This window comes from Typopeltis vanoorti, chromosome 4 (genome assembly GCF_054136105.1).
Source record: "Typopeltis vanoorti isolate ZY-2024b chromosome 4, IOZ_Tvanoo_1.0, whole genome shotgun sequence".
NCBI classification, from domain to species: Eukaryota; Metazoa; Arthropoda; class Arachnida; order Uropygi; family Thelyphonidae; genus Typopeltis; species Typopeltis vanoorti.
Window position 1 is genome coordinate 19,229,492 of NC_143552.1, and position 18,116 is coordinate 19,247,607.

The following is an 18,116-nucleotide window of genomic DNA, read 5'->3' on the forward strand; positions in this document are numbered from 1 at the left end:
TAACTCATCAGATATATTCAAACTTCCTAATCCTGGCATAGTGTTCTCGCATTTGGTCTAATGAAGACGATCTGTTTTTGACCTGTTCCTTTTCTGTAGGTACTTTCATTGGCGTAGTTTCACTGAATCAATAATTATTCTGCTTTTCCCAAATCCTATATTAATACAAGCCCAATATTTACAGCTCAACTGAAAACCAATCGAACCAGCTTCTCTCCTCTTTCATTCCATCAACGTCTCAACCAGTGCTCACTGTGTGCTCATTGTAGGTCAAGGTCTTCAACTGTTTAAAAGGAATATCAATAGATGCGATCCCTCTTTTCTCAACCTATAGGTCACATGTGACACTAATGTACAATTTTTGTTGTGAATCAAATTGAGTTTCAATATTTCCTTTAGCTCCTAATTTCATTACTCTTTCCTTAGATTACTATTGAAAACTGTATATAGCGAGCAAGTATATCCGCTTAATCAAGAAAGAAAGGATTAATCATTTTACCTTTTCCGTTTCTTCGCAAGGAATTAAGCGATAATTTTGAAGCACCTTTGCTATTGCCAGCTTAGCCTCCATTTGAGCGAATCTCATCCCAAGACAATTCCTTGGTCCAAACCCAAATGACTGAAATGTCAATGGGTTTAATTCTGACTTGCGTTCTGGTGAGAATCTAAAAAAATAATAATAATAAAAAAACGTATTGCTTCAGTATTACAAAATTACAATATATAATTCTTTAAATCGACAAAATGATTTCAATGAAAAGCTGGAGGAGGAAATTTTACCTTTACTAAACAACTGGTGTTAAAAAAAAAAAAAAAGAAAGAAAGAAAGACAAGGGCATAACTAATTGTTTACAACAGGAATAAATGTCGATTGGTCATATTCCTTACTATTTTGTAAATATATTACCTGTCTGGATCAAACGTTTCAGGATCGTTCCAGAATTCTGGATCATGCTGTATCAAATATACGGGCACTTGAACCGTCATTCCCTTTCTGATTCGTAAGTCGCCATACTGAATATCTTCTGCTGCTTCTCTGTTCACAAACCTGCGGAGGATATATTGAAATCATTACTCCGTTATTTGTGACCAGTGGCTGCCGGTGAAAATTTTAAGTGGGGGTACTGCATATCCAAAAAAAAAAAAAAAAACTTTTTTTCCCTAAATCAGTAACGAATTTATTAATAAATAAATTTATATATTAAAAATTGCTTTATTAAAAATATTTCATCCTCATTACGAACAAACACCAATCCCTCGATGGGTCTTTGGACTCCATGGAGGTGTTATGCAATAATAATAATAAAAGTTCGTATCAATAGCAATGACAAGTGCAAACGAATATCGGCGTTAGATCGCAGTGCATTTGTTTCGTGTAACGATAATTGAAAAAATATAATTCTTTTCATATTTTCAACAGTGACACTCGTCATAATTCAGCCTTGTATCTATAATAAATAAATAATTATATGTTATTTTAACAAAATGAAATAAGATTTACAAAGAAAAAATAATTCACCACGAACACGCGCCAATAATAAATGTTTCATATCTCACAGAAATAACGTGCGCAGGCATAAGATACACTGCCGCTTGGGCAGTGTATCTAATGACATAATGTGCAAAGACAGCAAACGAATATCGGCGTTAGATCGCAGTGCATTTGTTTCGTGTAACGATAATTGAAAAAATATTATTCTTTTCATATTTTCAACAGTGATATTTGTCATAATTCAGCCTTGTATCTATAATAAATAAATAATTATATGTTATTTTAACAAAATAAAATAAGATTTAAAAAAAAATAGTTCACCACGCACATGCACTAATAATAAACGTTTCATATCTCACAGAAATAAGGCGTGTAAGCATAGTAAAAATACACTGCCGTTTGAGCAGTTATAGTTGGGAATGACGTAACATGCTATGACAAGAGCAAACGAATATCGGCGTTAGATCGCAGTGCATCTGTTTCATAATCTAAAGCGTTAATCGAACAATTCCAATTATTAACTATTCAATCAATGTCAAAACATAAGCTGTAACCTTTAACCTGTTTTACTGCATTTATATAATGTTGTAAGCATTGTTATTATTTATAAACAGAAACAAAATTTAATTTTTTTATTTTTTCCTTGGGGGTGCTGCAGTGTCGCAGTGCGCCGCCTCTGTTTGCGACCATGGAAAATATCTTACTTCAACTATAACATAGAAAACTGCATAAAGAAACACAAGAAAGTCTCTAGGATAAATATTCTACAACAAACAACACCTCATGTGCTAAATAAGGTCTTTATTTTTTTTGCCTAATACTTCCTCAAAAACCACAGGATCAAGCTTACACAACTGTTTCGTGAACGACAAAAATATCAATTGCGAGTAATGAACATTAAATCTTCGTGAAACTGTTAGATTGACTTTGTGTCTAGCAAAAATAATCCCCTGGTTAAATATTGTATAAAGTTACTATTGAATAGTCAGTTCTGATAATGTTCATCAGTAATGACTAAAAGTGCAGCTTTCTAAAGTGCGTCTTTCGAACAGCTAAAAATAAAATCAAGCGGTATGACTACTCTATGAATGCAAATAAAGCGTTGAGGTGCATACCCTCTCAAAATTATTATATGACATCTCCAATGTGTTACATATTCATATGGTATATGACTCATTATATTATTTAAACTTACGCTGGTGATATGTGTGTTGTGTGATAACGTTGAGGGGGCACAGCAGAAAACAAAAGCCAAATATTGCATCTGAATTTATCATTAACGAAAAACTTACAAGTTAATAGGTGGGTATATTCTTATAGCTTCTGTGAAAACTTGATCCAAGTATCTCATCTTCTGAACAGCGTAATAATCGAGCTCTTTCTGTAATCAAAATAAATAAAAATGAACTGAAAATAAGTATTATCTATTGCTGTTTTTTTCTCTTCACCGTCTCCATAAAACTTAAACACAAAATAGAAGTAAAGCGATTTTTGTTTCAGTTTAAATTCCAGTAATATAATAAATATGTACACTGAATTTAATATTTTAAAAATCACGTTTGCATTAATAAAAACAAAGAAAATGAGAGAAAAGGCTGATCCAAGAATAGAGTAATTTTTTCAAAGGAGAGCATCTGCTGTTAAGATAAGAATTTTATTATTATTATTATTATTATTTTATTCAAACTTTTCACGTCATCTTTACAGGTTATATATTTGTGATAACGACTGAGAAAGGTCAAATATCGTTCAACTAGCCGCCAGTAATGACTTCCCAAAACACGATAGGAAATTAATAAACCTAACTGGATGCTTATTAACCTGTGTAATTACAAAAAAAAAAAAAAGCCAAACATGCATAGAGGTATATAAGAATCAATGGAATTCTCATCTGTTACCGATATAACAAATATAATTTATTGCGTAGTGATCCACCATCCTTACCTGAAGGTGATGACTCATATTTGAAAATGACAAAAATAATAAATCAGATTAACCATGATGCGACTCGATGGATTCTCTGCGAAGGCAGTGAAGATCTGTGAACCTTTATTAGAGGATTATGAGATCCACTGGATTCGGGAATTACATCAGTAGTTTAGGGGAGTGGGAGACGGAATGTAGCTGTTCATGCACACTGAAAAGTTGGCTCAAGAATATGTCATCTTTCAGCAAAGGCAGACAAAGAAAGTTTAAAACTCAATTAGAGTATAGACAAGAAATTTTCGAACCTATTCGCTTTCGAGAAAAAAAAAAACGCATTCGAGTCTCAGCCTTAATCTTTGGTAATTTTCGTTTGTTTATCTTGAATTGTCCTTTATTATTTTACTTAATTAGTTTTTGTATTATCTTACTTGATTATTATCAGCTTGTTTTAATTTTGTATGATAGCTTTGTTATTTCTTTGAGCAAATTAATTTCTGTTATTTTTATATTATCTTATAAAAAAGAACGTAAAGCAAACGAAGAAAATAATATTTAATGTAAACATGCATAGCGTATCCCTGAATTTAACCCAAATGCAAGCATCGTTTTGAATTGATCCAGTGCTTGTTGTCAGTACTCAACTTCCTAATATCTTTACATACTTCCTTCGACATACGACTATTTTAAACAGCTGAAGACAGCATTAAGAACAAGTTAATAGGTGCCAGGCCCATATCAATCTACAACTACAACCGAGATATCTACAGCACACTTCAATGTGTCCATAGGTCCAATGTTCACTGGTGTCCGATGCAGTATTGTATTTTCACCTCATTTTTCTTCCTCTGTCCATCGCTAGATGGACAGAGGAAGAAATAACCTTAATATTCGGTATACCGAATATTAAAGTTATGATCTTTCTGCTGTCAAAAAAAAACAAAACAACAGTTTTACACAATTTCTCACTGTTCTTTGAATTAGGATTAATATTCCGTAATGGATGTATTAGATTTTTATACACTCCGTAAAAGTCGAATTGAGCCCATGCCATTTTCTGATCTGCTTCCTCAAATCCTTTTTTGGAAATCAGACAGAACAGGCTTGAATATTTATATTTTTAGTAGGAGTTTCTCCAGGATTAATCTTAACATTAATATTCGATGCCCTGTGTTCCTGTGTCTTGTGAACTCTTCTTTTTTTATCTTCGGGATTTTCTTCCATTTCTTTCCTTATTTATTATTATTATTATTATTATAGACCTCCAGTGAGTCAGCGGCTCATCGAAGGCGATGACATGTCACTCACACCAGTGTGCGAGACATGTTATTGCCTTCGACGAGCCTCTGACTTCAATTTCTTCACACTACCTGCACTCCAGACCTCCAAAGGCATCTACTGGTATCTTGTATTATCCGTTCAGAAGTTTGTAGATCTCTATCATATCAATCCTCTTTCTCCTGTTAGCTGGTTTCTGCAGTCCACAAATTCTCTGATTATCATAATCTGCTCTCTGCAGTGTTGGATATTATCTTTAACAATCTTCTCTGCATCCTGTCCATTGTATCTGAAACCTCTCCTCTAAAATCAGTTCTCTGCATAGTACAGGTAATGTCGTATCTAGGCCCAGTAAAGAGGTAAATTGACTTTTTTTATCCTTATATGTCAGTGTTTGTTTCAGCACTGCAATTATTCTCTGAAATATATCTGCAATCTTTGCTATATGAACCTTTACCTTGATCTTCCTATCTAACAAAAAATACAGATCTGTAACCTGATCAACTAGCAGAATCTCACCAACATAATACACCACTGGATATTTCATCACACCAAAGTAAAAATTACCTGATTTTCTAATACATTCATGACTTCCGAGCGAATTTTTTCCTGAACATCGGGATGGTTTATCAGGAAGTGCGTAGTAAAGGCAAGCGCTGTGCTGGTCGTCTCATACCTGAAAGATAAAAATATTCCCAAATTCAAAAATAAGATAGCAAATCTATGAAGAAATCTGGTGCAGTTAAATAACACTTTTGGTAAAAGAAAATAAAAAAAATTCCGACGTTAACCGATTTTCATAATCTTTGTTGTCTGCTACTTTTTAAAACTACTTTTCAGGCACTACTGCAGCATACCGCTTTCTTTGCACTTGTGCATGCAAATAGTGGAACCACCGAGTTGTGTACAGCAACTGGCAGAAAGCATCACTTGTTTCTAGTATTATAAATTAATTGCAATAGACCAGAAACAGGAAGAAAGTTTAAAAAATAAAATAAACAGGAATAAGGTTGTAATTATTCCCCCCCCCCTTAACTAAGGATAATAAAACCATGCTTTAAAGATCAGACATGGGCTTAGTACTTGTTCAAGTTACTTCAGGTGTCCACTAAATAGGTCAGGGTTGTTCAACCCGTCGATCGCGGACCGATTTTTGGTCGATCTCTTGTGTATTCCTCCTTACTTACAAATGTAATTAAAACTGAAAACATAATATTTTATTTATCATTATTTTGTATTATTTTTAATTCACTTTAAGTGGATTGCTATTGTTTATTTATTTTTAGTTAAAATTGTCAAATCAGTAGTTTTCTTATAAGTCCGGATAAATTAATTTGGATCAGTGGAAGTCAAACAGCGAGCCAAGTGAATACGATTATAAGCAAAGTGTAAAAACTCGATTGTAGCTTAAATATTAAATATTCCAAAGCACATTACATCGATTTTTTACTTAGGTTAAGTACCATGTGAATATTGTAAAAAAACAAACTTTGTTTGTCTCGGTATAGTTTGTATTAGATGTTTTTGTAAATAACTCTTTTGAAGCTAACTGTATATACTGTTTTAATAAGAATATGTTAGAGTGCTAAAAACAAAGGCAATGTTTTTGTCACCGAAGCTGTACATGGCGGCATTAGAAAGATTGTTATTGAAACTTGTATGAGAAAAGCTTGCAGGCTCTAAGTGTAAACATCTCCGAAGTCATTCAGAAAGAGTTCCAACAACTTTCCGATGGCCGGAAACTTATAATCAAAAGAGAGCGGAGGAGAACAAAAGGCGTGCCCAACTTGAAACTTAAGATGAAAGACTCATACCGATTCTTTGGGGGGTTGCCAAACTTCATGCGAGGTTTCAGAGGAGGCCTAATAAAAAGGGATTGAAGCAAGCAGAAGGGGGTCCCGGTACCAGAATTGTCAGAGTGGAGGTCGCCCGGTCCAGAGTCGCCGACAGAGGGACTGGCCGGATCGACGTTGCTTGATAGATGAGTTTCCCGCTTCCAGAAAGGAGCTTCTCGGTTCGAGACGTCGCTAGAGAGAGACTACTTCTAGACCGCAGACAAGGTTTCAAATTGCCGAAAGGAAGAGTTCCAATTGCAGGAGAAAAGTTTCCAGGTCAGCTTAATGTCAGACATTCACCAGTGTATTGCGTTTTCATTACAATTTGATGAACAAACGACGTCACTGATATTGCTCAGTTAATGGTATTTATTCGCATGGTATTTCAAGATTATTCAAGTAAAGAAGAACTTTTGAAAATTATACCATTATTGGGAAGGACTAGGGGAGAAGACATTTTTTCGGCATTTGATGAATTTGTGAAACAACACAAACTTCCGCTTTTTAAACTTGTGCCTATTACTACTGATGGTGCTCCTGCAATGATAGGTAATAAATCAGGCTTCGTTTCATTATGTAAAAACGATGACAAATATCCGGATTTTTTAACGTACCACTATATTATTCACCAACAAGTACCGTGTAATAAAAGATTAAACACAAAAGATGTTTTGGATATTACATTTAAAATTGTAAATTCTGTTCGAGGAAAAGCCCTGCAACAACGGTTATTTAAATTACAGGCAGATGATGATAGGGAACTTCTGTTGTACAATAATGTTGGCTGGCTCAGCAGAAGTCAATTTTTAGAAAGATTTCTTATATTAATTAACGATATGAAAATTTTTCTTGATGAAAAAGGAGATATTTATCCACAATTGAGTGATGAAATATGGTTGTTACACTTATCATTTTTAGTAGATTTCTGTACGAAATTAAGTAATTTAAATTTAGAGTTACAAGGTAGAGATAAAAATTTAATTGACATGTTAAGCTCAATAAAATCATTCCAACAATACTTACTTTTATTAAAGAAAAATATAAATGACCGCGAATTTAGACATCTCCCATATTTATTAAAAATTTTTGAACAAAATCAAGAAATGCTTCGCTATGATTTAAAAGAATTTATTCGTGAAATAGAATTAGTTGAAGAAGAAATAAATTCAAGATTTAACGATTTTAATAAAACTGAAATATTGTATCTTTTATCAATAATCCCTTTCAAGAAAACTTGAACATCACAGAAATTTCAAATAAAATTAGTGGGCTGTTTGATAAACATTCAGAATAGTTTACATTTAAAATCAATAAACAATGAAGTAATTTGGAAGTATGCACATGAAAAATTCCCAATATTAACTGATATTGCGCTAAAAATTCTGTCGTGTTTCGGATCGACATACTTGTCAGAATCCGCTTTTTCAAATATGAACGTCATAAAAAATCAATTACGAAACCAAATTACAAATGATCATTTGGATGATTGTCTGCGATTGACCACTTCTTCATATCAACTTGACTATGAAAATATTGCGAGAGATCCAAACAATGCGAAATTTCACATTAACTTTTTTTTTTTTAATCAACCAGCATTTCCTGTAACTTGTGAGATCTGTTGTTTTTTCTAACTTTGGTTTTCCAAATTAGAGAAATAAATATTTTATTCCAATTTTTTTTTTTTTGTATTAAAATAATTAAAAGTGATGAATAAATTTTTAAATACACAAATAAAGTTTTTAGTTGTTTATTTGTGCGTAATCAGATATCAGGTTGGGGGGACGTGATCTATATAAGAGAGTAGATCGCCGAATAATCTTTTATAGAAAAGTAGCTCGCGTAGTAAAAAAGGTTGAACACCACTGAAATAGGCGATGGTTCGCACAAAGACGACAAAAATTATTTAAAACCGAATTGAAACTTACTTTATGATAACGTAAAAGTGTTCAGTGGCTTAAGTGAAATATTTTTAAATTAAAAAGAAAAACATTAATATTATTACTCGAAAAAACGAAACATATCGAAATGTGTTGCTTTCTTTCTTTCTTTTTTTTTTTTTTTGGTTCAATTTCATAGTTATTTACTTAAAGACTAAACAGTCAAAGAGAAAGAGTATGAACACATTCTCCACACTCTTGGGATGCCTTGATGGCTAAATGTAGTTTGTGCGATGATTAATCCTGGGATTAATCCCAGCATACTGAGCTGTAGATTTACTTTAACATGTGACAAATTTTCGAAAGATTATTTCAATCTGAATTAACTGAAACTTTTAAAGCTAAATAATCACACATACTTACCCAGCTAAAAGCACCAGAAGTGCATTTGCAGTTATTTCTTCGTCCGTCATAAAATGATCAGCCATATTCTTTACTGTTGTTTCTAAATAGGAGAGAAAGGGAAAGAAATTATATAAAATAAATAAATAAATAACAAAACCAGCACTTCAGTGATGCATTAAGGATGTCGTTTGTGGTGGGAGGAATACAACAGTGTGTCACACGAAACCTTTCATCTACTGTACTGGAGCGGGGAAAGTTCAAGTATTGAATTATGGTGAACAATGTTTTAATACAAAAGACTAAGAAACAAAAAACTTTCTTTGAGTTTTAGTTAATTCTAATAGAAAAAGGAATCCGTTTGTTGACCAATTCAGTGGAGAATAAAATGAATCGAATACGTTTAGAAAGGAACATACACCATTCAGAAGGTAATGATCATGAGATGTTTTGCAATAAAACGAAATTAAGTTACTTATTTGTAATAAAAAAAAACTTCTGTGATCTTCCAATAACCCACATCCTGCACTTGTACATGGAACACTCTTCGATTCACAACTCAATTCATCATCTAAGGGACAGGAGGTGAGAGACACTCTCTCGTCGGTTGAAAATATCTTAGTTCAAAGCTTAGTGATGAGAGGAATATTCTTAAACGACCAGAATAAAAATCGACAGCAACAACTTATGCACAGAAAATTAGTCACCTAATATCTGTAAATTACAACCTCAAAAACATTTTTCAAGTAAATGTTCATCAGAAAGATTTCAGCTGAGATTGATATGAAAATGGATGATGGCTGAACAACAGGATATGATGTTTAAAGGAGAAGTCCTCTAAGAGCCAGGAGGTAAAGGTTAAGGCTCATCACTTCAGCGTCTGCGATTTTTTCTCATGGGAGGTGCTAAAAGTTAAACAGAATGACAAAAGAAGCAACAAAATTGAGAGGGGGGGGGAGAATAAGGTAATTAATATTTTATGAAAACCTCAGCGGAATTATCTCTTCAATCTTGCCACTTATATATCTACTCTTGAGCCAAAGGAGATAACTTTGCTTCTGTTCAACTGCGTTCTCAATTATTTTTTTTTTATCCAGCTTGTATATTGAATAAATTCTTTTTGGTACTTTGAGCCTAAGTTACGTGAGACAATCTCAGTGGAGAACGACTTTCTCCACTGTCTCCATTTAGACAGCTTTTGTTGTTGTTGCGTGCGTGTGTGTGTGTGTGTGTGTGTGTGTGTGTGTGTGTGTGAAATGGAGATGTAAAAATGAAGTATATTTTAATCTTGTTTTTATATCATAGAAGTATCATCACAAAATCCTAGTAAGAAAATTTTATCCCCAAAATAAGCTTTCTAAAATTATGCAACGCATAAGATTTGATTCTATTTTACCATTTGCTAAGACTTGTTTCTTCTCTAACCGTTCAGATTCTTCACCTGCAGTCAACTGTTCGCCTTTTATATTTTGCAAGTCTTTATCCGACATCTTTGCATCGATCATCAACTGTAGTAAATCTATTCGACCGCTACTCTACAATTTAATATGCTCTAGTCAATTAAAGAATTTAATTAAATTAATTCAACAAATATTTTATTTTATTTAATTAATCCAAGAATTTAATAAAAACATTCCATAGTTCAAGTAAAAAAAGTAATTAAGAACTTTAATTATTTAAGAATACAAATAGCAAACGTTTAACCAATGCTGCAAATGACAAAAGTTGATATTTTTGCTTTTAAAAAATCGCGTTGTTATTCTTATTAGGATAATCTTAATTTAGACATGAGAAACTCTGAATATGACATTTCTTGTGCGCCTCATCTCAAATGTAACATTTCATCTAAATGTAAAGGTATCACCATGTCGTTCTTCATATCATTTAGTTGGATCGAATTACCGAAGAAAATATGATTGAGGCCAGTGTATTTATGTCTGCTAATCAGTGTCTTCCAGCCAGTTTGTTTAGTTGTTTAATTTACTTATAAAGTTTCACAAAGTCCTTAGGATTAAGTGATAATTTATACTTATTTCAGATGTAATGCATACACATTTAAATATGTGGTCATTAAAAAAAAAAAGTTGCCACAGTAAAAAAAAAATATAAAATAAAAACCGGGATGTTTAAGGAGCTTTACTTTTTTTTTTATGCACGTAGTATTGTTATTTGTACCGTCTGTAAATTACTGTTTTCATTTCAAGTGGTTCAACTCTTAACTTTAAAATAAAAAAGAAGAAAAACAATATCTGAAAAGAAACTACAAAATCAAATCTCATTCAAAGTATCTCAACATAACGTAAAATCGGTATAACTTAACTACGCAAGTGCCGAAATAATACTTGAGATAAAAACATGAAACTGGAACTGAATAGAATCTATCCGGTTTATTAACTGGAAGCAGACACAAACTACATAGAATTCAATACCCTTGGAGGGTAATGGATGGCAATGCTGTAGCCAATGAAGTTCTAACTGAGGCTCGGCTATTGCTGTTACCCTCCTGCCATGATCAGAGCTTTAATAGCTCAATAACACCTTATCCATACACTGTCCTCTACAGATAACGGGGAAGATGAAAAGCATTCTTGCTTCGCCCCTTTAAACCAGTCCTTATAAGGACTAAAAATGCCGTGTTATGTGAAACAAAGAACTAGTACAAAAATAGGGTTAGGTTCCAAAAGTTAAAAAACTATACTATTTTCTTTTTATAACTAAGAGAAATACATGCTTATTAAAATAATAATTGATCAAAAGTATTATATTTAAATATTATTACATAATGTTTACATAATTACGTAATGTTTTTTTCCTCATCACTACTAAGCACCATGAAACGAGAGCGTTTTCTTTCTGGCAAAATATCCTCATCTTCTGAGCTTTCTTCAGCAGCATCTTGAGTTCTATGTTCTACTTTTTGCAAAAAATCTGTTATTTTCGATTGTTTGATTTTAGCTGAGAGATCTTAATATACTTTTGTATGGAGCTAAGCACTTGTGAACTTCTCTTTTAAATCGTATGCTTCTTTCAGTGGAAGGATCTTCATTTAGAAAATATAACTCCAATTGTTCGGCTAAGTCTAGGCCTTTCTTGATGCTTTTTAGGGTAAAATGTTTAACTTCATCGTTCCATCTGTGCTATCGTCCTCTGAATTAATCTGGTTTATCCCAGATGCCATTTCCACCAGATTTGATTCATTGGTCTCTTCTTCCACCAGTAATTCTTGAATATCTTCGACATTCATATCGTCAAAACCTTCCCCTCCTAGAGACTTAGCAAGTTCTATTATTGCATCCATTCTGTTTTCTGCTGGCTCGATTAGATTTTCGCTTTGAACTGACTCTGGCCATATATTTTTCCAACAGGCATTTAACGTTGTCGGTTTTACGTCTTTGATTGATATAGTTATGAGATTAATACAGTCCAAAATTGTAAAAGTTTTCCATGCCTACATGACTTCGATAGATTCGTCATCGACTTTAAGCAAAACCCATTGCAACGATTTCCTTATGTAATTAGTTTTAAATGTTGCTATAATTCCCTGATCTAACGGTTGAAGTAATGAGCTTGTATTTGGTGGTAACAAAATTATTTTGACATTTGGGTGATTTATATCTTTCGGATAGCTGGGTGCATTATCCAATATCAGTAGAACTTTAAAATCTAGGTTTTTCTGCTTTAAATAGTTTTCCACAATTGGTACAAAACAGTTTAGAAACCATTTTTTAAATAAATCAGTAGTTACCCGAGCTTTCTTATTTGCCGTCCAATATACCAGTAAAGCACTCTTATTTAGGTTTTTCATTGCACGAGGATTGAGGGATTTATAAACTAGCATGGGTTTTACCATGTGATCGCCTGAAACGTTACTGCACATAAGTAATGTTACAGTCTTTTGATGCTTTAAAACCTGGTGCAGCTTTTTTCATATTTTGAAATAAATGTTCTCTTGGGCATTTTTTCCCACCAATGGCTCATCTCGTCGGCATTAAAAACCTGATGTGTTGTATATCCACTCTGTTCAATAATTTTTGCAATTCCTTTGGATAAGTTTTGGCAGCTTCATTATCAGCTGATGTGCTTTCCCCTTGTATTTTTATGTTTTGTAATAAAAAGCGTTTTCTAAAACGGCTGAACCAACCTTTGCTAGCAACAAAGTCGGGGTTAATAGCAGATTCTCCATTTTCTTTTAAGTAGTTGTAAATTTTTAAAGCTTTATGTTTATTAACATTAGTATCCAGTGGGATCTTTTTTTTTTTTTTTTTTTTTTGAGCAGTATCAATCCAAATACTAAGAGCTTTTTCATTGTTTTCATGTAAAAATCAGTATTTTTAATTCTAGAGAGATAAAATGTCTTTTAAGAGGTACTTTTTTACTTCCCGTAGACATTGTTCAGGGCTACAAATTAATTCACAAAAAAGAAATATTTAACACTTCTTTAAAAAAGGTTCAATAATACATACGAATATACAAATAATATATATAAAGAATAGTACAAAGAAGAAAACCGTGGAAGTGTTAAAATATGTTTAATACTCCACGAACAAAATGAATTTAAAATTCTAATAAATTCTAAAATTCTGCACGCAAATCGGACACGACATACAACCTCGAATGAAAAATATCGAATGAGATGGTGCTTGCCCTTAAAAGATCTCATCATGTCCCGTGTTGTACGGGGATTTTCCCAAATTCTCGAACCGTGTTAGAGCGAAACTGTGTTGTTGGAATGCCGTGTTATACGGGGGTTGCCTGTATTTAATAACGTTTGTCTCGATACAAACCGGGTCAATATTTCAAAAATTCAGCTGCAAACAAAATAAATATATGATTTAAATAAATTTCTTTTTTTATCTACGCAACATTTCATTAGTCAAAGATAAAAAAGTCATTTCAAAATTGCTTCATCGCAGTATACAAAAAAAAAAAGAAAAAAGAAACTTTTAAATTACAGCTTTAAAATAATACCATAGCAATTTATAATAAACTTCAAATTCAATTGATTATTATTATGATTATTTGTAGGACATTTTAATAGGGATATGGTATAGGGATCAAAGATCATTTGTTATATCTGTATTAAAGTGTTTCCCCTTACTATTCATTTTAGAAATTATGGACTTTATAACCGTGTTATAAATAACTATTTTAATTTCACGACGTTTCGACCTTCATATGAAGGTCATCATCTGGAGTATATACAAATATACAAGTACAAGCTGAATTACATTTCACACAGTATGCTAAAGAGACAATGATTTGATCAACGGTTATTCTACTGGCATGATCTCTAGTGAAAAAAAAAATATATATATATATACATATATATATAATAAAAAAAATTGAATTAAAAATTAATTATTTAGAAACTACATCAAAGCTATTTTCTATTTAAGATAACATCAGAAAAACTTTTTTCATATAGATAGTTTTCTTATAACAATGATGTCCTAATTTAACATGACAATTGTTATTTTAGATTTAAGATCCTAGATTATCTACAGTCCTGTTTATAGTTAACTTTTATAGGAGAAAGGTTCTGTGGGTAAAATATGTGCCTTCCATATGCTTGGGATTTTTAGACCATCAATATTGTTAAGATTAGGCTGGTTGATAAGAAACTCACAGGCTTCCTTAAATTTAAGTTCATACCCTGTTTTGGTGTAATGTAAGCAACTCGTGCATTTCCAGTCAATTCTATGTAAAGTGTTCAGGGCATGATCAGAAAGACCAACTTCACCATAGTTATTATATTCAATGATCGTTTATGCTCCTTTTGTCTGATAGGAATCGTGCGTCCTGTTTCCCCTATATATTGTAGATTACAGACGCAATAAATATAGTATACTCCAGGGTGGGCCAGTGGAGGGAGTGGGTCTTTGGATGATTTGAGTAAGCTTTTTAATTTTGTAGGAGGTTTAAAGGTGGCTTTGAGGTATTTCTGTAGTCTTTTGTTTATTTTTTTCAGATGTCCCTTTCATGTAAGGAATTGTTATAGTTTTATTGTAGTCTGGTTTGTCTCTGTTTCTTAGTGAGGTCTTGTAGAGAATTTTGTTGACAGTGTTTTGGCTGCAACCATTATTTAGGAAAGTATTGCTGATAACTTTAAATGCGTCTTTAAGCGCTTGTTCATTGGAGCAAATCTACAAAGTCCGGTTTTAGAGTATTAATGACACCCAGTTTTTGTGTTGGGCGGTGGTTTATATATACATATATATATAATATTCTCACTAGAGGTCATGCCAGCAGAATAATCATTGATCAAATCATTGTCTCTTTAGTATACTGTGTGAAATGTAACTCAGCTTGTCCTTGTATATTTGTATATACTCCAGACAATGACCTCCATATGAAGGTCGAAACGTCGGGAAATTAAAATAGTTATTTATAACACGATTGTAAAGTCCATAATTTCTAAAATGAATGCTGATCACCGTGTAAGGAAAGGTTCCCATTACTATCTTTTAATCTCTATTTTTTTTTCTTGTATTTATAATTTTACTAGTGACTTATTGCTTTATGTCAGTTTTTTTATAAGAAATTTTTCTCTTCCTTCCACCTGTTAAATAAACGAAGTAACAACACATCTACATGAAATAAAAGTAGCTTCTCTCTCTCTCTCTCTCTCTGTGTGTGTGTGTGTGTGTGTGTGTGTGTGTGTGTGTGTGTGTGTGTGTGTGTGTGTGTGTGTGTGTGTGTGTGTGTGTGTGTGTGTGTGAGAGTGATAGCACAGCACATATAGCTGCTGTGTATGAGGTATAGGGGAGGGTTCGAAAAATAAATCTACTACACAACGTTCTCAGAATTGGAGTTTTTAGTTGATGAGTAACATTTGATGAGGAAGGATATTCCAAATGGAATGAACGAGGAACAATAGAATCAGATTCTGTATGTTTACAGGGATGCTGGTTACAGCTTCTGCTGTTTTAAGAGACCTAAAAAAAGCAAAGGAACGATAGCTGCCAGTTCGGTGGTGAAATGTACATAGAAGTACGTAAAGAAAAGACACAGTCAAAACAGCACATCTGTGAGATAGTGGTTGTAGCGAGTCAGTGAGAGATCATCTATTAGCAGAATTGTCCTACTCTGGATAGCATCAAGAATTTTTACAGGAGGAGAGGTATCCTACCTTAACATCTGAACACTATTCCAAGTATGGGAGAATTAGGGATTCGTACAGAGTTAGCAGTTGAAATGGGAGAAAGGGGCGTACTAAGTAGCAAATATTGCTACTTAGTAGTTGAATAAATGAGGAAGTTATTGATGCAATGTGTTTATGCCAGAAGAGGCTGGAGGTAAATGTTCAGCTCAAGGAGCGATATCTGATCTTGTCTAGTGATTTACGTATTACTGAGGGTAAGGATAGGAGAGCTGAGATCTCCCTTTTGCAAAAAAGAAGGCAAGACAACACTTTGGAAACGTTGAGAGTAATCAAGTTATTCTCTTCCCATTGAAAGATGGTATGGAGAGATCAATGTTTAGGTACTAGTTGATAATCTTGAAGCACCGTATGGTTTGTCAAAACCAGAAAGTTAAGATGTCTGAGTCGGTTCTAGAATTTCAGAGCCCTAAACACACCAGGTGAATGTTACTGAATGGGGACAAAGAAACCTTAAGTACAGGTGGTCAAAATCAGAGGATTCTAAATTTAGTATTCTCTGGCAAGCAACGTCCCAACTCTCAAAGGCACATGTGCCACCTTGGAGTGAAAAAAAAATCATTCAGTGTGTAATTTAGACAGTGAAGATGCACTGTGACTTATATATATGGCGAACCAAAAGGCACGCACATCATAAAATAAATCTGAATTTTTCATTATTAGGGACAAACTTTATAGAACGAAATTGCTACAAACAAGCTTATAACCATATCTTTACAAAGCAAAAATAACATTACTAAAGCAAATGTTCAAAATGGCCGCCTCTTTCTTGTATGCAGGCTCATGAGCTTTTTACCAAATTGGAGGCAATTTTCGAAGCACAGAATTACTGATTGCTCAATCTTCAGTGATATGCAGCTTTAGTTCAACTATGTGAGGATTATTTTTATATTATACAGTGGATATCTCAACAGCCAAAATAACAGAATTTGGTCATCGAAAAATTCTGATATATTCCATGAAACGCTCTTGCATTTGAAAATCTGACAGTGTTACCTTTCTGGTAACACCATAACAAGAAATCGGAAGGTAACAAATGTGTCGACCTTGGGGACGAAAGTCCTTTAGAAAACAGCTGTCATCAAAACAATTCTAGCAAAAATTGCATTGTTTCATTTGATGTGTGCCAACTAGCACAGTCGTGCTAAAAACAATAATCACGTTCTTCAATCTCTAGAAGAACCATGAACTGGGTTATGATATCTTGGTACAGTGCAGCGTTCAATGCTGTCTCAAAGAAAATGGGTCCGAAATGCGACGGCTGCACACTGCACTTCGATTTTCAGAGAATGCAAGGTCATTTCATGGGAAAGAAACAGGATATTTCGATTATCAAATTCTGTTGTTTTTTTTTTTGGGGGGGGGGACGTATCCACTTAGGCGGAACCATGCTTCGTCACTGAAGAAAACATTGTCCAGCTCGATATGGATGAAGTTTTAATTGTTTGGTTGCGGTCCAAGTACTGCCATATGACATACCTGTCTGTGCAGAGAGTTTTCTAAGATTCCTTGAAGGTGAATATTGCTACACATCGTGTGCCGCAGTCACTTTAGCATCAGTCGAAATGGAAGGTCTTTCATCTCGCAGTTTGTCTGCAACTGATCGGTTTCACGAAATCGTTTGATTAATCTTGTAATTGTCGAATTTTAAGGAACAGCAGGGTTGGAAAGCTTCTGACGAAACTCCTCCACAACATTTGCGTGATAACGACAGACAGAATGACATTCTAAAATAACTCCTTGCTCCTGGGAAAGTATCATTTCTCTTTCCTCATAAACAAAACTATGCAATGTGCGCCCCATACTCGACACGAGGATAGATTCCATGAGAGTGGTCAGAGAATGAAAAGTGCCATTTATAGGCAAAATAAATAATCAGAATTCAAACACTTCGATGAAGTTCTGCTTCAAATTTTATGTGGGCAACTTTTGGATTTCCTTGTATATGTCACAATTTGTGTGTGTGTGTGTGTGTGTGTGTGTGTGTGTGTGTGTGTGTGTGTGTGTGTGTGTGTGTGTGTGTGTGTGTGTGTCATATAAAAACAGAGGTTATGCTCCAAAGTGCGAAATTCCAGAAAAATACTATCGTAAATATTGATACTGAAAGAGAGATGCATGATTTTTATTGAAAATCGAAAAACTTTTCAAAA

The 18,116-nt window shown here is 33.5% G+C and overlaps 1 protein-coding gene across 1 annotated transcript in view; it reads right to left on the reverse strand.

Moving 5' to 3' along the window:
* LOC150107146 (cytochrome P450 3A24-like) overlaps positions 1-18,116 on the reverse strand; it is a 61,082-nt gene that overhangs the window by 3,579 nt on the left and 39,387 nt on the right. The window contains exons 8-13 of the mRNA XM_090391028.1: positions 10,204-10,342; positions 8,829-8,910; positions 5,261-5,369; positions 2,785-2,873; positions 908-1,048; positions 500-665 (exon numbers count right to left, since the gene is read on the reverse strand). Coding sequence (XP_090247154.1) covers positions 500-665; positions 908-1,048; positions 2,785-2,873; positions 5,261-5,369; positions 8,829-8,910; positions 10,204-10,342 — 726 coding nt within the window. The remainder of the gene's footprint in view (positions 1-499; positions 666-907; positions 1,049-2,784; positions 2,874-5,260; positions 5,370-8,828; positions 8,911-10,203; positions 10,343-18,116) is intronic.